This window comes from Neopsephotus bourkii, unplaced genomic scaffold, assembly GCF_033783945.1.
Source record: "Neopsephotus bourkii isolate Nb327-2 ecotype Australia unplaced genomic scaffold, CSIRO-AGI_Nbou_v1 NB_168, whole genome shotgun sequence".
NCBI classification, from domain to species: Eukaryota; Metazoa; Chordata; class Aves; order Psittaciformes; family Psittacidae; genus Neopsephotus; species Neopsephotus bourkii.
In genome coordinates, this window is record NW_026900684.1 from 18093146 (window position 1) to 18120812 (window position 27667).

At 39.7% G+C, this 27667-nt stretch overlaps 1 protein-coding gene across 5 annotated transcripts in view; it reads left to right on the plus strand.

Annotated features, from left to right (window-relative positions):
- The window catches only part of SH3D19 (SH3 domain containing 19), an 82679-nt gene extending 59518 nt beyond the window's left edge, over window positions 1–23161 (plus strand). For 4 of the 5 annotated variants that reach the window (XM_061374023.1, XM_061374047.1, XM_061374040.1 and 1 more), the window contains 13 exons: window positions 2388–2495; window positions 5889–6001; window positions 8221–8279; window positions 10546–10810; window positions 12108–12176; window positions 13447–13519; window positions 13834–13964; window positions 16548–16606; window positions 18306–18493; window positions 18747–18799; window positions 19320–19506; window positions 20439–20536; window positions 21880–23161. In XM_061374023.1, coding sequence (XP_061230007.1) covers window positions 2388–2495; window positions 5889–6001; window positions 8221–8279; window positions 10546–10810; window positions 12108–12176; window positions 13447–13519; window positions 13834–13964; window positions 16548–16606; window positions 18306–18493; window positions 18747–18799; window positions 19320–19506; window positions 20439–20536; window positions 21880–21996 — 1520 coding nt within the window. In that variant the 3' untranslated portion in view covers window positions 21997–23161. Of the gene's footprint in view, window positions 1–2387; window positions 2496–5888; window positions 6002–8220; window positions 8280–10545; window positions 10811–12107; window positions 12177–13446; window positions 13520–13833; window positions 13978–14100; window positions 14299–16547; window positions 16607–18305; window positions 18494–18746; window positions 18800–19319; window positions 19507–20438; window positions 20537–21879 lie in introns of those variants that run through there. The other variant, XR_009728554.1, reaches the window with a different exon arrangement.
- The last annotated feature ends 4506 nt before the right edge of the window (window positions 23162–27667 follow it).

The following is a 27667-nucleotide window of genomic DNA, read 5'->3' on the forward strand; positions in this document are numbered from 1 at the left end:
TGACCATACTGCCAGAGTGCTTGCACCCCTCTTGTGGTCTGTGTTTTAGTCCTCTAGAAAAACTATGGCTCTGGTGCAGCTTTCATGGAAGGGACCTAAACCTTTTACTGACTAGTGCTAATCCATAACTGAAGATGTTAGTTATACCCTTACCTTCTAAAACATTGTGGGTTGCCTGTGCCTGGTTTCTGGGTGTGCCTATGTCTTCGGAGACAATGCAATGGAGTTATCATCTGCCTGGAGGGTAACAGAGCTTATTGTTAACTATAGTCGGTATACCTTTAGGTGTAGACAAATCGTTGACCTTTCAAGGCCAGGTTGGATAAAGCTTTGAGCAGCCTGGTCTAGGGGAAGGTGTCCCTGCCTATGGCAGGGGGTTTGGAACTAGATGATCTTTAAGGTCACTATCAACTATTCTGTGATTCTATGACCTGAACTGTAAGCTTGAAGCTGTTATACATGCAGGTTGACAGAAAGAATTGAGGTGCTTTGATTAATGATTAAGATGTGACATGAAGGTACCCAGGCAGATTTCTGGGGAACCTGTAGGCAGGTAGATTTCTAGACTTTGAAAAAGACCATGACACAAACCCCCAGGGCACACCTGTACCGTGATGGATGTGCCTACAAACAGAGCCTTGAGCAAGGGGCTGGTAGGAGGTGGACATCTGAGCAGGAGTAAGCATACACAGGCCCTGCAGCATGTTGTCCTTGCTGTTGCTACACTGTGTGCTGGCAGCAGGAGCTAGGGAGGGCTGGGGACATGGACTGCAAAGAGAAGTGGCAGCAGTGGTTGGGGGAGTTGTGACTGCCAGGTTGTGTGCATGCGGGAGGGCAGTCCATTACACTGTAATTCAACAGCTCAATATGACACTGTGTTTTCTCTCCCTGAAATTACTTTGGGCCTATTTTATGTTATTTTGGATTTACATTATCCAAGTGTCCACTTGAATGCAAAAACCTGATGCCTTCAATTTTGTGTCAAGGTCTTGACTATAGTTTTCTGGCAGTTCCTATGGATAGTACCATATCCCTAATGCCTTTCACCTCTAATTGTTTACGGCTTTACAAGTGACACTGACAGTATCTCAGAGTGGAAATTTATCAGAGCCACAACGTCTTTGTGTTGATCTGTAAGAAATCATGATTTTGTATTACATAGTTTTTAAAATTGGGGGGGTTGTATTGAATAAAAAGTTGCATCAAATACAGGACTTCCAAATTTATCAAAAAGTGTGATTGTACTTTGGAGCAAGGATATGTTTTTATAGAAAGGCCTGAAGAATTTAAAGAGATACCCAGCATACCTCCTCTCTGAGACTCTGACACTCCATAAATAACATCTCATTGAGCTATACATCTTAAAAGGCCACCAGAGGAGATCAAACTCAGTTGTTGGGGCTATGAATGTGTGTCATGGAGAATTTATTATCTGGAGCCCTTCTCCAGTTTCTTCTTCAGATATTTACGATTGTGTTAAGCGTTGTCTTTTTACTACAGTTTTTGGTAATGTCAGAGGAAAAGGTGGCAGTTAACAACAGAGAAGAGATATATAGGGTGTATTGCTCTTTGACATGAAGGGGTACTTGAGAAAAGAACCCATTGATTTGGGTTTTATTTATGTCTGAGTATTTCTACAGCTGCCTTCTACATGCACATATGTTCCCATGCCTATTAATAAGAGACCAGTGCTCAAGTTTATGAAGCATAGAAAACAGTGCTCCTATCTTACCGATGGAATGACTGGACAGGCTTGTAGAGGAATGAGTGATACAGGCAGGGGCAGAGCTCAGGCATGGCTTCCAGTTCTTGATCTGAACCAGTCTCCTGCTTGACACCAAGTTTATAATCAACAGTATTATGCAGAATCTTCCAGAGAATTAGTTGTTCTACAGCAAAGGCATTTTGTAATCAGTAATATTTACATGCTTTGTTTTGCTTTGCTTTGTTTCTGTAGGCATTTTATCTGCTGCAGTGGTGACTGTTTAGCTTTGGCAAGATTTTATTGATTAAAACTTTTTAGTGAACGTGTTCACAGCTATGTTTGCATATTAGAGCTACTGCTTTGAAAACACTTCCCTAAAGCCATCCTGATTTCAGGTCCCTATTAGGAAGCATTGCAGTTCCTCTTGTTCAATGGCTTACATAATGCCGGAAAGCATCTGGAGCATGTTTATGTGTCAACTGTGAATGCAGATGTACAGAAAAGACATGTTATTTGCAAAGAGCTGAGTACTCTATTAGCATCAGCCTGATTTTATTATTATTATCACTTTCCTGTGTGCGAAATATGTAAGTCCTCAATAATGAAATCAATACCTAGTGAGATTTTGTTCAACAAATAAATATTAAGTAGGAGGGGTTGTTTTATGTTTCTTTCCTTTTAGATCCTTTTCAGTTCCTCACCAAAAGTGAACCCGCAAAGGAACAAACTGTTCAACCACCCATAGCCCGGAAACCCACTGTGATCCGAATCCCAGCTAAACCCGGGAAATGTAAGTTCTTCTTTCAAATTGTCTGAGAAATCTGAGAAAACCTTCCTAACTGTGACTTACCTTTTACTTTGTTTTTGCTGTTTATTAGCTATTATTAGCTACCACAGGAATTTTACCATATAGTTTGACAAGACAGAGGAGCCAACCTAAGGGCTGTGGTGGAAAGGAGAAATAGCTAAGAGTCACCTTCCACTCTCCCTGCCTCCCAGCTACCTCATCTGGCTCCCTCCTTTGCACTACGTTTGATGTCCCTTGCACTTTATGGAGCTAATGCATATCAAAGGTGAAACAGTGGGGACTTCTAAGGGAAGCAGCAGGGAACAGCTGGAGGAGACCTTTTACAGCAGAAGCAAGCTTGTTTTGTCAGCTAAACCATATCACTGAGTTGTACCTTTGGTCAAATTCACTTCTGACATCAGCTGAGGGTATTTGACTGCTGCTAATTTCCTGAGAGCAGGGCCCCCACTTGTCAAAGGAACATTAGAGTATTAAACTTTGCTTCAAACACAGCTGGGATGTAATGATAATTTTCACAGATTACATCAAATTATTCCCTTGACCATTGTGAAATTTGAAATCCGTGGCCATTTAAGCAATAGTGTTTTGGTAGCAGTTGAGGAGATAAAAATGGCATGTGAGAACTTAGATGCAAAAACCTGATGTGTTCAACTTTGTGTCAAGGTCTTGACTATAGTTTTCTGACAGCTACCATATCCCTAACACCTTTCACCTCTAATCCTTTATGGCTTTACAAATGACAGCAAGAGTATCTCAGAGTGGAAATGTATCAGAGGTCTTTGTGTTGATCTTTGTATGCAAGAGTACACTCTTGCTTCTTTTTAGCCTTATGTTTTATCCTCAAAGCTTAGGGAGAAATGTCACCAGATAGCTCTTAAAACTCGTATTTCAAACTCATGTTTTAGTACACTGACTAGGTGTAGAGCCAGTCTGTAGCAACCAGATGTCCAGGTGGCTTTTCTCCTAAGATTTTCTCTCATTATTTCCCAAGCTCCCTTCTTCCCCTCCTCACCCCACCTCCCCAGTGCTAAAATACTAGGATTTCTTTTCCTCTGCATAAGTGAGAAATGCATTTGAAATTATTAAAAATGCTGAGAAGACTGAAAAGAAAGCTATGAGAACAGTATTTCTGTTAATTATGATCTTAAAGTTTTTTTCAGTTGGAAGAATACATTTACAATCACTGTAAAGAATCCAAGACATAATTCTTCTCCAGAAAGGAAATGGTGATTTCCTATTTTTAGGGGGGAAAAGGGAGAAAAAGACCTGAGAATTTTATTTATTTTTTTTGTTTTATTTTTTTAATTCCCTGAGCTGGATTCTCTTTTGAACTTGTAGATAACTGGTCCCTTGCTGCTCTCTAGTGGTAATGGAACTTTCCACAGGAGACTGCCGCCCATACTGTACTTGGCTGCAATTATCGGGGGAGCTTTATGGGAGGCTGTAGCTGGAAGATAACAGGATGTGGAGGGGCAGGAGCAGCTTCCAGAAAAGCAGAGTAGTCATATGTCAGTAGAAATGTAAGATGTTAAAAGTCAAAAAATTAGAAAAGTAAGTTGCACTTACTTGGACCAAGGTATAACATGGATACAGTAGGATTTACCCTGTAAGAGGGCCACATAATTGCAGTACAAGGGGTCTTTCACCATGTTGGGTGTGGAAGGAGATTAATTCTGCCAGTAACCGCTGCAAACCTAAAAGAAATATCCCAAAACAACTACCAAAAACCCTAGGAAAAAGGGGACAGAGCTGGATGCTTAAGAATTTGAACTCTGGTAAAGCACTCATTTAGCATTAGCATTTTTGTTGAGATTTCATTAGAAAGGAAGTATTAAACTTCCACTTCAGTTATTACACTTAGAAATCACTGAAAATAACACCTGCCTTCTAGTTCTTGGGTGGGTTTTTTCTTCCTTTATTTCCTTTAATTATGGTCTTGTAAAGAGTAGAGTCAAGGAAATTAGGCCATCTGTATATATCAAGATTTGAAGTGGCATGAATAAATAAATCTCTCGTGCTTTTTATAGATCAATAAGGCATGATTAGAAAAGGTTTCTCTTGCAGTTACTGTCAGGTCTTGGTTTTATTTTTTGTCCATCATATTAGATTAGTAGAGTGATGAACTGCACTAGTTTTGTTTTTCCTGTTCTTGGTCACAGGTGATCGCAGGAAAACAACATGGTAACTGTGACTTGCTTCTAAGAATAAGGGATTTATCCTTGAAATGATCCATTTTTAAACATCACACCAGTGTTTTATATCATAATAATGCAACTGAGATGTTAAAAATAACACTTCTTCTTACAGGTTGTTTCTTTAAAAGTACTTTTCATGAAATGAGCAACTGAATGCTTTCATCTGGATAGAATCTCTTTTGTCATCGATCTATAAATGTCCAGGCTGTCTACATATATTTTTACATAACTCCAAGACTAGCTGGAAGTCAGAAGAGCTTAAGTGTCTGAAGTTCTTTGTATGAAATGAATATTCTTGGTATACAAATACATTGTAAAATAGATGACAGGGTTCTAATACATAAGGACAAAATGATTGGTACATAAAGACAAAATGATATTGGCAAAACCTGTCTAAGTGCTTCCCAGGTTTCAGTGGGAGAGACTTTGAAAGCAGTATAATATATCATATAATTAGTGGGTTTTTATGTTCTTTATTGAAAACGAAGGCATCATCACTCTTCCCTAGTAAGAGCTGTACTGCTTCCTCTTCCATTTCCTATATTTGCTTAGCTCCTTAAAGACTACCAAGGAGCTTCCATCTCTGTTTTCCTTCTGTCACCATGAATTTTGAAGCAGGCAACAGTTTCTTTTCTTGCCTTTACCTTTCTGGAGATTCTTCCATCCAAGTCTCCTGATCTTTCAGGGTTACTTGAAATAACCCTCAGCTGTTTTCCAGCCTGAAGGATATTCCAGGAGCTGACAGCTGAAAAAAGTGAGCCAGTTTAGAAATGTGGCTGAGAGATGGTGATGGTGTTTCAGGGTATCCCGTCATGGGTCTGACATTCCCAAGGGTAGAAGCTCTTCTACTTGTCTAATATTATATCAACAAGTATTGCAGCTGAAATGCTGAAACTCTAGAATAATTTACTGGTGTCCTGAGTGTAAAGTGAAGATCCATTATGCAGGATGGAAGGTACTCCTGAAATTAACCCCAGAGTTGCAATATTCCATTCATGTCCCTTTTTAATTCACTAGTCTTTAAGTGTTTCTGCCCATTGGCTGCTCTGGCTTTCAGTAAGGAAGTTATTTTCACAAAAAAAATGGCCCAAATCAATATGCATTCCCTCACCTATTGTTGGTTCATGTGAAGAAGCTATTAATTAGACTTTCATTTGGGAACATTTTGGGTTTTTTACAGCTTTAAATGAAATCCTGCATAGCCCTCCGCCACTTCCTGCTGAAAAGCCTATTGGGAACACCTCTGATATCACAGTGGGAAAACAGAACAGTGGTGACCTAATAAAAAAAGGGGTAAGTTAGGACTGTTTTCCTCTATTACAGCTTTGTCTGCTTTGGTTCTCTTGTGACTCTCTTGTGACTCTCAAGCATTTGTAAAGTTAAGTTATTTGAAGGACCAAAGGATTAAAAGTACTACTCAAAAAATATAAGGCTTTTTTCTTTTAATTGCGTTCTCTGATTTAATCAGATAATTTAGACTGCTGTCAGTTCTGAAGAGCACTTTGTTGATTTTATTGAACTTTGATCACATCTATCTTCAATTTTCTGTATTTAGTAGCTGGAATCAGGATATTCTACAATTTACTTTCAAAAGCACTGCAAAGTGTTTCAAAGTCCAATGAGATTTACATAGTGAAATGCTGTCAAAGTCCTTTAGAAATGTATTTTTTTAACTCCATACACATGGTACCTCTCAGTGTCTGTGCTAATTTCCAGGCAGAGGAAACTTTTCTGTAGATCAATGAAGCTTGCTTTCTTCAGCTCTTTCCTTCTAGTTGTTTTCTTCTGGTCCTGTTGGAGCTAGAGTAGAACCATCTATTTGGGAAAGTAAGGCTCTGCTTGCTCCTGAGTACCTAGTAATGGTAGACATTGTAGCTGTGTGTCCTGTATGCCCTTTGACATGGATTTACAAAAGGGAATTAGAACAAACTAGAAAATGACAGTAGAATTTCCAAATATTGAGTGCTGTGATGGCAAGAGCGGCAGTCTTGGAAATCACAGGCAGTAAAAAGATAAAGTCAAATCAAAAGCCCTCACTAGCTAGAGAGCTGCCATGAAATTTCTTTGTGGCTACTTCTGCTAATAGGATAAAGTGGTTTTTAAATGCCTTGATTGAAGAGGCTATTCATAGAGGTTCCATCTTTTCTGAATAATGCTGAAGAAATAATGCCCATACAAGATGTTAAATAACATTTTAAAGAATGCAACCTCAAAACTTTCCCAGTGTCATCCAGGTTATTGTGACAGGCTTATGTAAGCCTCAGATAGTGTTTTTAAGAAAAAGGCTGCATCAAGTCCACTGAAACATTCAAATCTTATCCTTGGAAAGATAAGAACTTCTGTGCTTCTAAAGCTAGTATTGTTTGTCAGTGGAAGTGATTAACCAACAACAGTAAAAATCGTTGACTGTAAGCAGTAGTTGGCATAGATTTCTTCCTTTTCACACAGGAGAGGGATTTTCTTCGTATAACTTCCCCACCGGAAAGTGGCAGGTTTCTTTCTAATCAGGATTGTTCAGCCAGGAGCATTCATTTTGAGACTTCATCAAGGATCAAAGTTTTGTCACAAAGTACGCCTAGGTATTTTCTAGGGATGAAAAATCACCAAAATTGTTTACCAGTTTCCCTATATCCAATACATATTCCAATAATCCCTAATTAAGTAAACAAGACCATTCAGACCTATTGGATATTACTGGTTCAAAAAATGATACTTTTGAACCCAGATTCAGCACTCTCATTTACCATGCTGTTCCACAAGCAGCTGTGCTTGTTCAAAGGAGCTGGCAGTACTTTCTGGCGCTGGGAGGACAATGAACAGCAGGAGGCAGAATGGATGGTAACTTGTTAATCCATTGCTGTGGGCCAAGCCCTTCAGACATGGCACATGTTTCCCTCTGCTGACTCTGTTACAGGGTAGTAATCTCTGGCAGGGTCAGGATGGGCAGCTGAGAGGAATAACACCACAATGTGCTAAAGAAAAATTCATCAGGATTTGTCTTTTAGATGTCTAGGAAACATACTTAGGTGCCTTCTTTAATGACAGCTGATGTTACTTGCAAGAGACGCTGTCCTGTGTGAGTTTCATTAATGTCATGTTTCTGCTTTAAGCCAATTCAAAGTGTTTCATCTGTCAAAGTTAGATCAAAATTGATGATGTAACTGCAGCAGTTGGAATTCTGTGGGCAGTGAAATTCTGCATTTGTATGACTCTCCTGAATTTGGCTCTTGAGCCCTGACTCCCATGTGGTAGGAGAAGAGGGCTAGGTCATACTTAATGCACAACTCAAGCTGTGATTCACGTAGCCACCCAGACGATTTACATTTTCTTCTGTGTCCAACAAGACTTTGAAATGCTAGAATGCACCATAATACTTACCACTTTATTCCCAGACCTCTAGAAACTATTTTTTCCTGTATGTAGGTTATAATTTAAGAAATGCATCATTTAAACAAGTTCATTTTTGTTTCTTAGGCTTAAAGAAATGGCTTTTTTCTTTTGAATCTTTATAGGAGTTGGATCATTCAGAAAAAGGTGGAGTGCCACAGCTAGATCCTCTATTACCCCCAAGGTAAGTGCAGTTTTTCAGTGATTCACTTACAAGTGATGTTTCTAAGTTAATTTGCCCAGTTAGTCTCAGTGTAGACACTACCAACTCTATTTCTAACTCAATAGGCTTGGGTAGGTAGTATGCTCACTAATAAATAGGCAGGACCAAGTTGCTAGCTGATTAATACTTGTTTGTACGCTATTGGTATGAGCAGGGAGATTATAGGAGGACAGCTGTTTGGCTCTTCAGCTAATGTACAGTGGCTGCTGACAGTCATTCCTTTCTGCATCTTTAACCTTTTCACCCACAGCACTTGCACTTGTGGCTGGGTTTGAGTGGTAAAGGAATGGAGGTGGCAGTTGCTGTCACCCTGAAAAGGGCAGATGCTGGGCCACTGCCTTCCCAGAAGTACTGGCTACTTTATACAGTTCACTTCAGCCGTAAAATAACTGTGAAGATGCAGAATCAATGATAACCTTAAGGTTTTTATTCTTTTGACCCAATAAGAAAGAAGGTCTGTGGAGGAAAAAGTGGCTGGACCAACCTTAAATTTAGGTCCACTGAATGCCAGAGACAAACTGGAGGAAGATAAAGCATTGGCTATCTAGGCCACTGTGGCTATCTCAGCGTCTGCACTCTGAATCTGTGGGCTTAAACACAAGAGCTTCCTCTGTTGTGTCAGAACGAGAGAATACTTCAGCTATTAAACTTAGACTACCAATAATAATAAGTATTCATTAACAGGAATGAATATGGTTGTACCCACAAAGAAACACCTCATTGTCGTCCCTTACGTGCTTGTTGCTTTCCCCTGTTCTGTTTAGTGTAGCAGCATTCCTGATTCTCCTGAGGGTGTCTGAAACTGCAGTAAACATTTTGTTCTTTGTCTTTTCTGCTCAAATGGATTATTTATTTTTAAGTAAGCAATAATAATTATTTGAATTGCTTGTTCGAGTTTTCTTGTTCAGTCGAGTTGCGTTACAAATGCATGGGTTGGTTTGTTTTCAGATTTAATGCAGTCTAACTTGGAATTTCCCATTTTGTCAACTTTAAAAAAGCTTACTTTAGAATGAAGCCAGGAAAGGGAAGAGGTGGAAGTTGAACAGAAGTGGATTTTTTTTTTTTAATCGAAAAACTAATCCAATCTCAAATAGTAATGGAGAACTAGTATCAGGAGCATTAGTAGAACACTAGTGTCTTCTCAAGTGATGGATGACACTCAAAATATGTCAGAAGGAGACTCCAGAGAGCCACTAATGCACATTTGTTGTGCTTAATGATTTTTACAGACCCTTGAGGAATTCATGTAAGCAAATAGTTGTGCTGAATTACACCACATGAAAGAGACAACTGTAGCAGAAACTTGCAGTAAATGGCCAAATATTTCCCATTAATAATAAAACAATTTGTATTTTTGGAATAGTGTTAGTGCCAGGGTTCTTAATAACAGGAAGCCAAAGTTATGTGTACATAATGCTTGTTTATAACAGAGGTGATTTTTTCATTAGCAAATTATTGATTTGGCCACGCTCTTTGATTCTAAAAATTGTGGCTTGAGTGTACTCTATCGACAGCTTTTTTTAATCAGTGCTTAGTAAGGGGGATTTTTTAGATTAATTACCACTGACACCTACTAGTTTCTAATTTTGGTTCCTAAACTACTGACACACTAATGAAAGTGTGGTACCTCCAGCACTGCCAGAAAACTCAAGTCTTTTCACCAGTGTTCTCTTTCAGCAGTAGACATCAGTTGCATAAAAGTGGTAATTCTGCTATTGATGCCATAGTGCAAAGTGGTGTTATGTGTCATGAGTTTCAGCAGATGCCCAGAAGTCACTTGAGGTAAGTGACATCCCAGGGAATGAGTTAGTCTCATTGCTGAAGACCAGCTAGATCAGCAGAGATTCTCAGGGCTTTCACTAAAGCTCTCCACTAGAACAACTCCATCTTAAGGCAGCTTCAGACAAAGCTCTTTCTCAGGGTGGATTGCCGAAAGAAATCCGGCTTATGTAGTGGACTGTCCAGAAAGCTGGCAGGCTGTTGAGAAGTGAAAGAGGTGAGCAGACTTAGAAATACGTAGTCAAGCAATCTAAGGACTTGATCCTCTAGTTCCAGGATCTGAGAGTTCATGTATTCCCAGAGAGCTTCAAGTACTACAGACTCTACAGTCCAGATCATCCTGAGTCATGTTTCCTTATTGCATATTCTATAGCTAGGGCTGTGGTGGAGGATGAGGCAGCAGGCTTATTAATATGCATATTTCCTTTACGCTTTATCTGATGTTTAGGCCTGTGAATGGAAAAATTATACCTGCTCGACCTCCCCCACCTAGAAATGTTCCTGGGAGGCCACCTCCACCAAAACTCTCTGCAACCAAGACCTCATCCCAGAAGGAAGCTCTTTCACGGTCTACATCTGACATCGCTCCTGACAGAAAAACCAGCAAGTTCAGACTGGGACCCAAGAGAACAAAAAGTTCAGTCTTTAAAAATTCAGATCCAGCATTACCTCCTAGACCTAAACCAGGTCATCCTCTCTACAATAAATACATGGTGAGAGTTGAGATATTCTGAGACTGTAGGTCATAAACCAGTGTTGCTTTAAACAGTACTGAAAGAGGTAGTGAGGAAGGCTACTATGATGTGGCTTTCAAAGTGCATCTATCAGCATAAACTCCCTTAGAAAATACTGATAGATAGTAATAAGTACGGTAAGGTAATACTGGAGAAAGGAATATACAAGCAAAGTACAGATATGTGTATTTTTGTGTATATATATCATTAATATATATAATTTTAATGCATATCTTTTGGGTTTGAGGGGTTCTTTTTATAGTCACCAGTTCTGAATTCTGTCACAGCACATGAAAAGATGCTAAATGATTGTGTTTGTATATTGGTTTTCCCTGTATATGTCAAAATGCTTAACTTGAAAAGTAGTTGACCTTGCTTAATCAAGCCTGCAAAGAGTAAGGAATGTAATATCACCTTTACATTTTCATCCTATTGATGCCATCCATTTTCATTATAAAATAGTTTCTTTTTTGTTATTTCACGTGTTATTATGGAATAGTAAATGTAAGTGGATCGATGTTACAGATAAAAAGGAGAGTCTTTCCCCAAATACTTGAAACTGATCAGCAATCAGAGCTGGTGGCTGCTTGAACCAGTGCTGTTGTCAAAAAAAAAAAAACCCCACCCACACAACCATAGCAAGGAACATCAATATTCAGTACTACATGGAAGCTTTCTGTTGCGTTCTCTTTGATCTTCACTCTTGCATTTAGATCCTTGGTAGAGCAGAAGTGCAAGAAAGAGGGAGAAAGATGTATCTAAGTTGATAGTAGGAACAGCTTTGAGATAAGGGAAGCATGATGCTTCCTCTCTGATGCAGCCACGCCTGTTTGCATAAGAAATGTGTGATACGTTTTGTACATGAGTGCAAAGTAGTCATTCAGTAGCAGATCACTAGTAACTCCCTGCCCTCAACTGCTGCCGCCAATGAAATTTTCCACCAAGTTGTTTTTCCAGTGCTCTCCGTGACAAATGAACACATTTTTGTGCCAGTGTGTTGCTGAACATCATTACTGTATGGTAATCAGTTAGATGGCTGAGACACTTCTAAAGCAGGTGACAACACCTGGGTTTCTTCAAGTGGCAGTTCATACCACCAGCAGTCTGTTTGAATGCCTTCCAAAGGAGCTTGTCCTCTTCCACTGGACTCCTAAATTAGTTACCTGCAGTAGGTGGTTTGAATAATTCCATTGTCTGACCATTTTCACTTGCAGTGTGAATTTTAGGTGCTTAGAAGTGAAATAGACATTTCTATTTGCCTCTGTTTCTATTCAAGCTACCTGTGCCTCATGGAGGTGCCAAGGAAGATTGTCTTCCCAGGAACACTGGAGATCTGTCTTGTAAGGTAAAGCATTTTTTTCTGCTGATAAATATTTAATGAGTAAGACTCCTGTTGCGTTACAGCATCAAGTGCCTTGAGCTTTAAAGGTTACACTGAGAAATATAATAGTGTTTTATTAAATCCTTGTGTTTCTTCAATAAAAACAAAACAACTACCAAAACAAAACCCAATAATCATGATTTGCCTTATAGCACAAAGACATTCTGCTTCCTTAGCAGAGCAACAGTAATTATTTGGAGTGCCAGAAGGCAGAGGAAACTGGTAAAATTCCTCTGTCTCATTGGAAGATAATCACTCCCTTGGCTGAGTATCTGAAAAGTGGGCGAAAGATAAGTGAGTAGCTTTATGAAGTACTGTACATGATACATCAGTAAATTGGCTTTGACATACAGACTTCAAAGTATTTTCCTCCTTCTGCTTCTACAAAACTTAATATGTTTTTAGGGTATGACTGAATTAATACTGAATAGTATAAATTACAGCTTTGAGCAGCCTTTTTGATTATTAACAGAAACCTACATGGCTGAAATATATTTCTATGCAATCTGTTGATTTCTGTTGTAATTCATACTATTCTGGCCTTATCTTTGTCCATGTTCTTTTTTGGTTGGGCTTTTTGTATACAATCTATTACTTTGAATGCAATTCACAGTGGATGTAATCAGTGCAGTCTAAAAATTCCTAGTGGGAGGGAAAAAGGCTAAGCATTTTGAATATAATTTCCCTTTATGAAGATCCCACAGCAAAACTGTCTTTTCCGCTCAGTTATCCTCTGGTAAGCAAAGGTCTTGTGGCTTGCTCACCCCTCTAAAATGCTGAGGGGTGGATGTGCTGCCCCTGGTGAGTGTACTGGGGAGAGTTGGGCTGGGGTGTTCCCTCAAAGAAAGCAAGAGTGGCTGGCAGCATACAGTATTGAGCAGCAGTGCAAACTTTGACCACAACCCTTGTAATGAGAGTTGATGCCAGTGCTCCAGGTTTCTGACCCACAAATTGCTGAGGCTTTGTCTAAACTGGGAAAAGTTACATGCCTTTCCTTCAGTTTCCTGGCTCAAAAGTAAATTTTGATGAAATGTATTCTAGTTTACACTAGCAAAGGGCGTACAGGATTCAGTCCCATAGCTCTGTGACCAGTATTAACTGTTGCCTCCAAAGGTGATTATCTGATACCAGAAAAACATGGTGTCTAAAGTAAAAAAATTACTTTCAGAGCACATAACAGAGAATCTCTGTATCTTCCATGATTTATAAACCACATGTATTTATATGTTGTCAGGACTCAAATCACCCTCCAAAAGTTTCTGACACAAGTGCACCTCATGCTGTAGTCCTGCATGATTTTCCTGCAGGTAAGCAAATGTGAATATTATGGAAGCTTGTTTTACTCCCAGATTTTCAAATTGGAATTTTATTAGGAATTATTGCTTAAAAATGATGAGGAAGCTCATCCTGCAAAGCCTGCATGTAGAGTCGTTCAAATCCATGGGTTTAGCTATAGTTGGGCTAGTCTTTTAGTTAAAGCAAACTAGTTTATCCAGTGTAATTAAGACTTTTTGAAAACCCATTCTGGTTTTGTCTGTGATATTTATATTAAGAAGGTTTTGCTTAAAGAAAATCGGTGAGTGTGACAACTACTGTTAACTGAAATGATGCTGTCTTACAGAGCATCCTGATGACCTGGAACTCCATTCTGGAGATACTGTTTGTCTTTTGGAGAAAATCGATACTGAGTGGTACAGAGGAAAATGTGGGAATCGCACAGGGATATTTCCTGCCAGCTTTGTTAAAGTAGTTGTATGTAGGCTTTGTATTCATTGCTGCATAAGATCCTGCTGCATTTGTTTTCTGGTTCTGTTTTACTATAGCTCCTGTGTGTTTAACTAAATTCTATATTTACATAATCTTTTCCCTCTGGCAGTACAGACGACAGAAGATACTGTTTGTATGGTATTAGAAAGATGCTTGATTTGGCAGGACCAGCTTGTGTTATGGGGATTGTCTTGCTATCATTTGAAGCCAAGTGAGAAAATCATGGCCCTTACCAGATTCTCTTTGTTAACCTGAGTGGTTTCTCAGGGTCTACAGAGCAGATTAGTTGTTCACAGCTGCATGTAGGAATCAACACTCGGTACGATGGTTGCTTTTTGTGCCTCACCCCAATCTCCTAGTTTTATTTTCCTGTCCTTTAAACTGTGCTGGAATCATCACTTTCATAACCATGTAGTGGACTAGGTCAGGGCAACAGTTGGGCCCAATGAAACATGGTATTTTTCTTCCTAGAATTTTTTTTTTCCCAGCTGGATCAATTTGCCTAAGTAGCTTACTAAGTGGCTGCACAAGTGGTGGTGCTGGCACAGTGCAAGGAGATTGTGTTGTTGCAAATGAGCGGCTTAAAGCAATCCTGTTAGTGAATGTGACAGTAAATGGCAGGCAAGAGACAGGTGCTGTTTTGGAGCCCAATAGCAATTAATTTACTTCCTCATCTTTAAAAGAGATACAGTATGGTTCACTGCATCAAAAGCTGGATCAAATCTATTGCAAGCCTGAGTCTGAGATTAAAGTCCATTCTGTGACAGTGGAAGGGGCCTTTGGGCTATCCACACCAGCCGTATGGACATGAAGGAATACTAAACTTGACACCAGGATGCAGTGAAGTTGTATGGCTGGGCATTCACATGGGCATCCTTTTCACTTGGAGAAGAGCACAAGTGGGCACAACTTACTTCTGGGGAAATTCCAACTTACTACAAGATAAAACTTTTTCACAATGAGAATAATCAGCCGTTGGAATACTCTCCGCAGGGAAGTGGTGGATTCTCCAGAACTGGGCACTTTTTAAGATTTGGCTGGACAGGGTGCTGGGACATCTAGTTTAGGTCATGTTTTCCCAAGGAAGGTTGGACCAGGTGATCTTTGAGGTCCCTTCAGTGTGGTATTCTATGATTCATTAAAGATAGTGTCTGTGTCAAGCCAGGAGAGCTGGCAGAGATGAGCACTGGCACTATATGGGCAATACCAAGTATTTGGTAACCAACAAAGAGTGCAGGGTGTCTGTTTTGCTTGTAATTCTGTTTAAGATTTTAAGAAAAATACTGAAGAATAAAAACTAAACTTGGCATTAGTAATAATGGAACCATGCTTGATTTGCTTTCATGAGAAAGATTTGTTAGCTAAACTGAATAGCTGCTTCTACACAGACCAACAATTTAACTTAAAAGCTTTTGTTGCTACTGATGGCTAATAGAGAAAAGCTTTTATGTTGAAACAGTGAAAAGGCTGTTTGGGTTGAGTTCAGCATTGATAACAGACATATACAACTTTGTGAAAGCTATGGTAGATCTGTTTCAAATTTATGTTTTAGTTGTGGTTACCCTTTTGAGTGCAATAATCTTTTGTTTCAAAAAAAAAATTAAAAAAGGGGGGGCAATAAATAGCACAGTACAGGAGGTTGATTTACTGAGGACTTCATTCATGTCAGATTTGATGTTGATACAAGGTCTCTGTGCTACAGTGTGGTTTACAGTACTGGGCTAGGTAACAGCTTAGGTCTGGATACCCAGCAGTAATACATGGTTGTTACTTAGAACCTTCAGAGCACCACAGGTGCTGCTCTAGAAAGAGCACGGCAAAGATTATTTGTCCTAAAAGACAACATGCTCTCCAGTCCTTCACATAAGCTAATGAAACATTCTTGTTGATTTTATGGGAACTGGCTAATGTGATAGCAAACTGTAACCCAAAACTCCTCACCAGGGTCTCTAGGGTCTGACACATCTCACAGATCATCTTTCGTGTCATAAATACAATACCAAAAACACAGCTGAAGTCCTCTTATGATAAAGGTATTGAATGCTGTCTGTTTGATATATCTATGTATTGATTTTCTAAATTGTCTTTCTCCAATTCAAGTGAGATTTGCGAGATGTATTTGTGTTTGGAGGACAGCTGGCTACCAGAGCCCAGACAGGATAAGTGTAAACAATAATTTTGTCTGTTGTAATATATTGTGCTAGTAAATAATAGAGAGCAATTACCAGTTGAAAGTTGGGAGTTAAATGCAACAACATGTGGTTGCATCCAGTCCCATGTTCTGTCAGTCACGCCCCAAGTAGAAACAGCAAATCAGTTCCACAGCAGAAAACATTAAATAGAGCTCCTTGTTTGCATGAGATTGGAAATGAGAAATCAGGCATACAAAACTGAAATCTACATTAATATCATCAAATATCATAGCATGTATAGAGTGTCACATGGAGGTCACAACTGGAGCTGATGCCTAGCTGAAAAATAGATTATTCTGACTGGTTCCAAGTTTATTGTACTTAAGTTGCCGTGAGCTTGAAATGGAAGATTTTACTTATTTTGCTGTCTTACTAGATTGATGTTCCAGAAGAAGGCAACAGGAAAAGAATACCATGTTCATCACAATGTATTAAGTGAGTCACATCAATACTATTTTCTTTTTCACGTTGATTTACTAGGAAGTAAAAAGAAAGATAACTTTGAAGCATTATCTGCATTGAGGTTAATATGGTGAACAGTTTATTCACCAAAATACATTTTAAAAATTAAGCTCTCAAAACTGACAGGTTTTGGTGAAAACATCATATTCAGGTAAAAAAAAAAAAAAGAAAAAAAAAGCCTAAAAACTCACTTTGTGGTTTCAAAAATTGGTAGAACACTTCATTTTTATAAGATAAATGTAATAATGTTTATAATAAATGTTCATGTAGATATAGTCCCCTTCACTCACATTTCTTCCTCTTATGAACTGTATCAGAGGAGCGTTTCCCATAATTCTTCATGCGGATTGGTTACAGAGACTGTGAACCGATCTGATGAACTTGAGCAGCCCTGCACACTTCTCTCTTTGCTCCTGGCCTTGCCAACTTTCTTCCAGTATCCTTGTAAGACACAATGTGGTAGGGCTCCCACTCATTTGAAAGAACAAGATGAAGTGGGACAGAATATACCTCTACTTTAAGTAGAGAAATCTATCTAACCTTAAAGTGTATAACTATACAGGTGAATCTAAAGTTCCCCAAATGAAATTATCAAATATACTTCAAGCACATTCATTTCGATTTGCAAACGCTTGTACTAAGATCTGTGGGCGAGAAACATTTTTTGTGTTATTTTTACTTGATGATTTATTGGATTTTGTAGTCACTCATTATACCAATTAAAACAAATTCAGGGAGAGAGAGGAACTATTACTATCAATGGGATAATTCAGTTTGTTCTTCAGATTGAGCTTGGCTTGACTTAAATGAAACTTTATTTTTAAAAGCTGCTTCTGCAGCTAAGAAAGAAACAGGTAGTGCTAGCTCTGTCCTGAAGCTTTGGCAAAAATAGGCATGAGGGACAGAGGTGAGAATCAAGCTACTGACAATGCTTGTATGTTGTGATGCTATATACAGAATTAAAGCCTGTTACTTTTTTCATTTGTGAGAGATTAAAAATCTTCTTAATTTCTTATTATTTCATTATTAGTTTATTACACTATTGCATACATTTAAAGTAAGAAAAATACAAGGTCTTTTTCAGCATTTCAACAAACTATGCAAAATTTATCAGACATATTGACGTTTCATTGATAAATAAGGTATTTCCCCATACCTGGGATGGATTTTACAGAATGAAGTTTGTCAAAGTAGATTAAAACTGTCTTTCCCCTGTGAAACCTCCATGCATTTAGGATCTGGGACCAATACACAACACCCACCCCCTACCCATGCTTGATTGCTCTAAATTTGATGCTTGCTCAAAAAAACATCAAGTTCTTAACATAAGTGTATTAGGACACTTACTTGGATATAGGCAAAACTATAAAATGAGTCAGGTAGCCCAGAAACAAAGTGACATTGTTCTTGTTGTTTGGAAGAGAAATAGGGTCTTATGCAAAATACTGTAACAGGGATTGTGATGCAGAAGTTGCATCCAGCTCCTTCATCCTCCTCAGAAAGCAGAGATGAGAACCAGGGCTAGACACCAATTTTCCACCTGTTTTGTCTTCGGGGTATTCTGTCATTTAAATTATTGTATCAGACCATATTTTGGACAATGCTGGCATATTATTAAGTGGGCAATAATAATAAATAAGGCAAGTCAGTTTCTCTCTTTATTTTTGTGCAGAGGCCCAAGATGTGTAGCACGATTTGAATATATCGGAGATCAGCAAGATGAGCTCAGTTTTTCAGAAGGTGAAACTATTATCCTGAAAGACTATGTAAATGAGGAGTGGGCCAAAGGAGAGCTCAGAGGCATATCTGGAATCTTCCCCTTGAACTTTGTGGAAGTAATTGAAGATCTGCCTGGAACAGGTATGAATATGTTTGCAAAAATCTTCAGGAACATGGTTTTGTACTGCATGTGTATAGGAGGAAAGTGCAAAAGGACAATGAATATGGGAAGGAGGCAGAAAGAGAGAAAAGACACATTAAAAAACCCAAAAGGAATGGTAGGACTTCTTAAGAAGCTATTCTTAATAATCGCTTTAAATATCTAAAATCTCTGTCATTAGTAAGGTTTTGAATAGTCATTGCTGTCATTCTAAGCTGTGCTTTACTTATGTAGGTACAGGAGCAACACTAAAGAACAAGGTGGAGGTTTCTTCTTCCCTTCCTCAGGTAATAAAACTTTGTAGGTGAGGGCCAGAATTTAAACAGCATTTTCATAGCTTTACACAGACTTTCTATTCTAATGTCAGATTAGCTGCACAACTTTATCCCTGGGTGTAGCACAACACCCACAGTACACAGTGCTGCTTGGTCCCATCTTGAAATCTGATGGTTGGCCTAAACTGATTGAATTCATAGCTCCTGGCAAATTAACATCAGTAAATTCTTATCCTTTGTGCTGAAGCAAATTCTTGTTAGCTCTATTTTAAGTGGTGCTGCAGTGGTCTAATTTTGACTTGATTAATCCTGTCCCCTGCCATCAGTGATAAAAAGGAATGCGTCTGAGCCCAGATGAAATTCTGTGGTAATTGCTGAAATGCCATTCTCGTCTACATCTGCAGCAACGCTATTGTATGAGAGAAAGTCAGGACACCCATGTTCCGTACAGCTGCTTTCACCAGCATCCATCAGCTTATGGGCAACATTAACGCTTCTAAAATTAATGCATTTCTTCTGTTCACTTGAATAGAACAACAGACGCTCAGTACAGTGGTGTGAAGCGCTTCATGATTTCACAGCAGAAACCAAAGACGATTTATCCTTTAAAAAGGGTGACTACATCCAAATACTGGAACAAGTAGATCCAGAGTGGTATAGAGGAAGACTGAATGAAAAGGAAGGGATTTTCCCAGCAGTTTTTGTTCAGATCTGTTCAGGTACAATGCTCCTATTAGATGGCAATACATTATTCCTTGGGTTGTGACAGTCATGGCATTTGGGTTCTAGGAGAACCCAACTATTCCATTGCATTAACAAGCCACACTCCACTGCGGTCCTTAATACCCTAAAGATAAACTAAGTAAGTGTTGAACCACTCTTTCTAATGGCAATATAATGCTCTAGTCAGTAAGTTATCTGGGAGGTAATGCAGATTATAGGATGGTTTAAAGCATGGTTTAGGCACAGGCAGAACAGGACCCTTGAGCTGCCTTTACTAGGAATTCAGGGGTACAAAAGGTGCAGGGGATGACTGGAGAACCAGGTTCCTCCCTTAGCTGAAGAAAAACACTGCCAGCATAACCAAAGAGCTGGTAGAACTGTAAATAACTACAACTGGTGCATCTTGGCACAAATCTATTGCAATGCCCTCGGTGAAGCAAGGAACAAAGGCTGCTTATTCTCCCGAAGCTTCTCTTTGGTCCCCAAATCACTGCAGGCAAAACCTTCACAGAGGACATAAAATGTCACTGTTTTTTCCCATTGCTTTTGCAAGTAAAGCTATGAGTGAAAGTTGACAGGAAATAAATTCCACCTAACTGGCAAATAGCACACACCAAGTGCTGCTTCATCTCAAGTACAAAGAGGAAAAGACAGCTTTTACTAGATATTATTGGAAAGTTACGCAAGTGAACTTTCATTTTGGTCCTCGTAGAAGCAGAACCATGAGAAGGTGTTAGTACTGTAAAATGAATTGGTGGCAGTAGAGATTTTTATTCCAGTAGGACACTGAATTTGCCAAGTAGCAATAGTAATACCATCTGGACAGCCTGTAGCACAGTAGTGGGGAGAAAACATGAGAATGACAGAAAACTTCTCTGGAAACAGATTTATTTCATTCCAATCCAAATAACTTGTCCATGTTCTGCAGCCAGAGTAGAGATGTCACAGTCTGTAGGAGGGAAGAAAGGAAAAGCCAAAGCTCTTTATGATTTTCATGGAGAAAATGAAGATGAGCTTTCCTTCAAAGTAAGTACCTCTCTTAGACATTTTTCCAAAAGGTCTTATGCTAAAGAATGCTAAAAAATAAGATTTATCCACTGTGAAAGTAGGTTTGGAACAAGAAAGAACAAAGTACGTGTAATAGGAATAGATATTAACACATTTGATAAATGGTCTCTCAACAAAGTTTTGCCCTTACCACTTCTGTTTCATATTGGCAGTCTTCACTGAAGACACTGAAAAGAGGTGCGGAGGTACAGAATTCCTCTGACTTCTCTGATCCAGAAGACATGACAAGAAACAAACCAACCTCACTTTGCAGTACTTTCAGTTCTTGGCCAGTTGATATGGTCAAGGGAACATCTTTTTCTTTAAACTATAAAGACAGCAAGAAGAGGATAATAGTAAGGGTGCCAGTGCTACAGCAGCAGTTACTCTAAGAGACACCTAGTACAGCAAAATCTAAGTTTGGCAGAACAATACAAAGTTGTCAAAGAAACAAGGGGAGAAATTAAATACTTGGTGGATGCCCAGATAGTGTTAAGAAGCATGAACAAGAAACAGTGAGCATGCCCTTGTGGATTCAAAGTCATGACTTAGCTAACTGCATCCTCAGAAGCGAGTTTCTGAGAAACAAGAGACTTATACAGCAGGCCCAAAATTATGTGTATCAGCTGAAACACCCTATTTTCCTTTCTAAAATAACAAAATAATAAGTTTCGTCACTAGCTGCTTGCAATGCTGAAAGGGCAGATGATTTTTTAAAGCAGAAAAGGGTAACAGAGGTACTGGCAGAAAGGCCAGGGTGATGACAGTACCTCAAATGAAGGGTGTGCCATGAGATGATGAAAACAGGAGGAAGGATCAAACACAGGAGCTGCAGATTATTTTAACCAGGCACACTGAGATACTTAGATGATTGTTTTCCTTCTGGGGAGAGGACGCTTTCCCCTGGAAACTTTCCAAGTGCTGGGAAATACTGGGACTAAATTGAAAGAAGGAAAAAAAGGGGAAAGGAAAAAAAAAAAGCTAGTGTTTTCAGAAAAGAAACCCTAATAACCGCAGGGAAACACACAAATAACAAGTGAGGCAGGGAACCTGTGAAACGACTCTCTTACGTACCTACCTGCCTGGAGAGCTTCAGCAACACAAGTTACCCAGCAGTGCTTTTTCAATATAGACAAGTATTTACCCTAAAAGAAGCTTCAGCTGGTTTGGACAAACAATCTCAGAGATACAACCAATAGAAGGGACTGGCCATATCCTACTTCTATTTGGTTGGTATTAATTGCTTCTGAGTAACATCAGCTATGCATGTGTTAGCATTGCAGGGTAAGCTGCACAGGCTCACGTTACTCCTTCTCTTACAGGCAGGTGAGATAATAACAGAGCTGGAATCTGTGGACGAGGACTGGATGAGTGGAGAGATACAAGGAAAGTCTGGGATGTTTCCCAAGAACTTTGTTCAGATTTTAAAAGCACCATGAGTGTTGCTTCTCTTTGTACTCCCTGCACACAGGAGAGAACGTTTTCTATCCTAAAGGCACAGCAAAGACATCAACGTGTTTTGACTATCAATGTTTTGCACTACTTTTTCTAGACAGTCATACTAGTATCTTGAAGTCAAGTAAGAGAATTGGAGTCTTTTGTGACAGTGTATATAGTCAAGCTTCATGAATGCTCTGAGAGCAAATACAAGCAGGGTTTTTAGTGGTTTCCAACCAGGGAAATACTGTGGTGCAACACCATTTTAACTTAAAATAGAATTCTACTACATATACTATCTGGTATTACATTTATCATGCACAAAGTTTGCATAAAGCTTCTTTGGGCTTCTTTCAAATCTTTTTTAAATCCAAATATAAAATTGTTTTTTAAGATCTAATTACAGAACTCAGTATGTAAGTCAAGTTTGCTGTTCAGGTTTCATTACTGCTTGGCTTCCACATTAGCAGTAGAATCTGCTTGTTTTATGGCTTAGAAGATAAGGAAGATAACTGGTACGTCATAGCAGGAAAATATCAAATCTAATTCACGTGAGAGGGAAGACTCAAAGCAAATCCTTGTGTAATATTCTTCCATTATTAGCCCAAGCTGCTCATACAGGAAGATCACAAAAGTAAAACTTGTAAGTATTTTGCTTCTCAATGAATAATGTTCAAATTGGTATGAATCATCTTAGATCTCCTTCTCCCAAAATCCTTTCCAGATTCAGGCTTGCATTTTCCTACTGCCCACTGTTCTTCAAGCACCATTGTGCCCTTCTTTCCCAGCTGCAGTTAGTTGTGACAGACAGCATTTATGAGCTTTCTCAGATCCCATCCATGCAGTAGCTGCGCTATTCCAACTATTTACCCCTCCACCCCCTTCGTGTAAAGTGGAAAGCCAGTCTTTGCTCAGCCTGCATTTCATTTGCCACTCAAGAACTGGAACATACCTCAGTAACACCATTCCTGTCCTTAACATGAAGAATATTATACAGCCTTGGTTTTAGCTTTCAGCAGACATGGGATTAGTTTCCAGTTTGTTACCACATACCGACTATACTGAGCATCATTATAAATGGTCTGTTGAGGCCTTAAGGAAAGCATGCTTGGCAAGAGGTTACTTCAAGCAAAGTCATTTAGTGAAAAGCAGCAGTGTGACTTGAACTAAGGGAGACATGGCTGAGGTACCTTCATGTTATTACCAGAAGTTCCTATAAATTCCTTTTCTGCAACACCTGGCTTCTGACAAAATAGTTGAACACATTTTGATTAACTGCTAATTTCATCAGACTGCAATAGAAAACACTACCCTGCAGTTGGCTCTTGTGTTGCTGACTGTATTCCAGCACTTTTGTACTATAGCAAAAAGGAACCAGTAAACTGTAAGCACAAGTCCTTACTGCAGAAGAGATGCAGGTCATTAGGTATTGGGATACTCTTACAGGATTTTCTTGTGGGTCTGGAAGTTCAGGTTGCAAAAGGGCCAACAGTTGAGTGGTGGATGGAGACTGGAAACTAGAGGCATCGTGACTGATCTTGAGATGCTTTTTAACTTAATCACATATCTGCCTACAACTTTACCAACGGGAGGTGTAATATTATAACAAGTACTTGCTGCTGCCACGATCGGGGTGCATCTAATTTAGTATCTCAGCAAACTGGTGAGGACAACCTTCCCCTCCCTGTGCACTGCACTTTGATTACCATCACGGCAGGCACAGGACTCCCCCACAGCAGGGAATGGGCTAAGTGAGCCCAAGGAACATGCAGCACAGGCATGAGGTCCTCAGTACTGGTTTACTCTGCACAGTCAATCACAGTTATGGCACAGCATGTGCAAATACAGACACAGACCTTAGTACTCCTTTTTTTATTTCTCTAGAAGCTTCATGAATGTGAAATGTATTTAAACTGCAGCAATACCATTCACACAACTGGGGGAGGCAGACCACGCAGTTTTAATTAAGCAGAAACTGGATTTCTGCTTTCGTTAACAGGATTAACATAGAAACAATTATAAATCATGTGCTATTCTAGAAAGATGAGAACATGACAATTTACATGCCTATTATTCAGTTTTAACATCCCTAGCAAGCCTGTCCAGAACTCCTGTGGAATCAAACTTCAGTGTAAGTAGATCTACCAAGGGCAACCCTTCCCACTCCCCAAGCTATCCTGCCAGGACATTCAAAGGTTCTTGTTGTTTTACTCCAATAAAACAGCCACCTAGAGAAATCCACGGAAACACAGCTGTCTAGCTTGTTTGGCTCCTGCAAGCCCACTGAAGGCTTTTCAACCACAAGCTTTGGGTGGGTCACCCTACTGAGAACAGGCTTCTTCCACCATGAGCTGGGCCACTGCAGTCCCTGACCCTCCAGTGATCTCAGTGTGAGGAGAACAGCAGAACCAAGCAGAGCCCACACCAACACGATAGCCAGGTCCTCCAGGACCCACCACATCACTGGGGTGGTGGATGAGGCTGAAGTGTATGATGTTTACTTACTGTTTGTCTGGCAGTTTTCTAAGATTTTGATACAAGTCTCAAAAGTAGAACTGACTTTTTCTATTTTTTTTCCCAGTTGCCTCGTCCCCTTTTTATAACTGTGTATTGACCGGTGGGTTTTTGGTTGTTTTTTTTGTTTGTTTGTTTGTTTTTGTAATTTCCACTGAATGTGCAAAGTCAGTGCCTGACTAAGGCCACTGCTTTATTTGAACCACCTCCTCCCTGTCACGCAGGGCAGGAAGAGCAGCAAAGCCTTATCTTCAGAGCAAGGAGTGCCATCTAAAGGCTGCTTGCATTACTGCAGGCAGCTACTAACAGCCTAGTTCTTAAAACCCAAACAAGTTCCATGCTTTTCCAGGAAGGGATTTTCTTAAGACTGATTCCTCATGGCACCATGAAGCTGCATATTGATGGTAACGTGAAATTCCTAAGGTGTACAGTACAGAATCTGCAAAAAAGAAGGGAGAATGAAGTGGAGCACAAATCCTATCTGCAATATAGCAGCAAATTTCAGCTGTAGCCTTGAAACTCTGCTAGACCCCACATATATTAGTATGATAGTAAAAGCCTCATTTATCAAAACCCTTTTCTGTTTGACCCACCCTCTGGAGATAGCTTCAGGAAGACATCTGTGTCATGTGTACAATTAAGTGTCCTAAATAAATCTTTGTTAAGTCCAGTAAGTTTGTTATGGTACCTCTGTAAATTAAGAATGTATTTAACCAATAAAATTTTTATAATTAAGTCACAATGGCATTGCAGCTGGTGAGCCCTGAGCTTTCCACAAGTTTTATGGATCTCATTCTGCTTAAACCCAACAGCAACAAAAACCCCAAACAAAAAGACTGATCCTAACAACGCACCCCCAAAGCAACAATACAGTAGTACCACATCACTTTGCAAGGGGTCCAAACCCCTCAGAGAACCCTGATGGCTGTAACACAGTTTATTCCAGCCCTCAGACTCAGGTGTGTTTCACACTTACAACCTGCAGCAGAGTCTGTATTTGCTACCTGCAGCAACCAGCTGTCATTGCAGATATCACACAAGAGTGAAGCATTACTCACCACGGCAAGATCATTTGAGATGAATGCACAGGCTGACCCTGGGCTGATTAGCAATTCCTCAGGCGTGCTCTGCCGACTGCTCCTATTTATACATGCTTTTTCAGCTGGTATTTGTACAAAGAATACAGAGGATGCACAAAACTTTCCTTGCTGCTTACTTCTGCCTCATCTGAACTCACGTAACGCATACATTTACCCACAGCGCCTACATGGTAATGCCAGCAGACTACAGTTCCAAAATATAAATTAAAATCAACACGAATAAAGCAAGTTCTTGTTCCTTCCCCAGATCCTCTTGGACTAGCTTTTTTGCAACATACACTCCTCAGACATACAGCTGAAGGAAAAAGCAAGATAAAAGGCACAAGGTCTCAGAAATTACTCCTTCAGATTCTAACTTTTCTAGTCCAGAGGGTACAGGCCACCTGTAGTCCCTTTGGATTTATCTGGTGAAACTACTGCCAAGCGGAGACAACACAACCAGCACATGTCCATTACCAGAAAGCAGACAGATCTTACTCTGATGCACAGATACATACGCAGCAGGTTCAAAGATCACCAATCCTGCCACACCTGTGCTAAATCAGTTTTCCAACTCCAGTGAAAAATGGAAGCAAAGAGACATTTGTTGTTAATATATGGCTTCAAAAATGCGACTGTGTGGGACTCTGGAGGAGAATGACATCTGCCTGAACACTACAGATGGAAAGAGCAAAGCAGATTAAAAGTGGCACCCTTCCTTCTGCCTGTTTCAGCATCGTGACAGTTTCACAGACTCACTACACTGCCACTTCACAAACCAAAAAGCAGGACGAGCAGGCCTGCATTTACAGTCCAGAAAGATGGTTACCTGAGTAATATCATTCATCATTTAATATCATTCCCCATATTAAAACATCAACTTGGAAGCGCAACGTGACATCCCATCTCTGCAGTCTCCCAAATAAATTAAGAAACGTATTTTCATTTTGCCCACAGTTTGCTTCACACTAGAATTATCAACCAGGAAAAAGAAAGAACTCCCCAGCATGGAAGAGTACAGCCCTCATGGGTAGCACTCCTTTACTTCCCCCTAGTATCTTTGTTGCAACAGTAACATTTAATTACTTTCCTTGGTTTCTTGCCCAAAGCTATTTCAGAGCTGACTGCAAGAGCCACCACGACCTCAAGAGACCTTCCCAGATAGGTCAAAACTGTTTTACTGTCTGATTTTAAATCACAAACTTCCAAACAATTTAACAGTACAGATATACATTTGCTGCCCGATTCTAATCAAAACATGCCCCCAGTGCACAATACTCAGCCAGAAATACACACTCTTTCAATTCTGAAGCTTGCATAAGGCAAACAAGCAGCAAAAATGCCACTGGATGATGGAAAAAGCACCCAGAATTACTCAGCAAATCACTTCAGTGTGCTTTATGTTCTGAACACTGCCTTTTGCCATTTCATAGCACAATTCTTCCCCCTCAAGTTCCACGGCGTTTTTAACTGTGATTACACCTACCCTTCAGTTCAGAGGCTGAACACACAACCCTGCTCCTGAGCACATTCTGCACTGCTCAAAACCCTGCTTCCCCATCAAATCTGAGTTGGTTTATTTGACTCAGATTTATTTGACACCTTTTGACTTTCAGAGACCAAGCCAATCCCATGAGAGGTCATATCAAACTGCCACCAAGCTTAAACATACGTAATTTTCAAGGAAACAGTATGGATAAATCCCTACAACTTCCCTATATTAAACTCCCAGAAACAAGTTTTCCCTGTGTGGCACCCCTATTTCCCTGCACAATGTTCTTCCTTGATGTACCTGTTACCACAGCAACCTCTGCACATGCCCACAAGACTTCTTTTGCAAGGACCAAAATTCCTGGGAAACCCCAACATTCAGAACCCTTAGTATTGTACTTCCCCCCCCTTCAAGAAGGACAGTCTGCTTTCTTCCACCCATCTCACACCACCAGTCATGAAAAGCAGATCACCAGAAGTTTAGGGGTTTTTTACTTAAATTAAGGCAATGGGTTTACCTGATGAAAATCCCATTCACACACCCAGTGCCAACATTGTCTAGCAGCAATACAAGCAACCAAGCAATAGC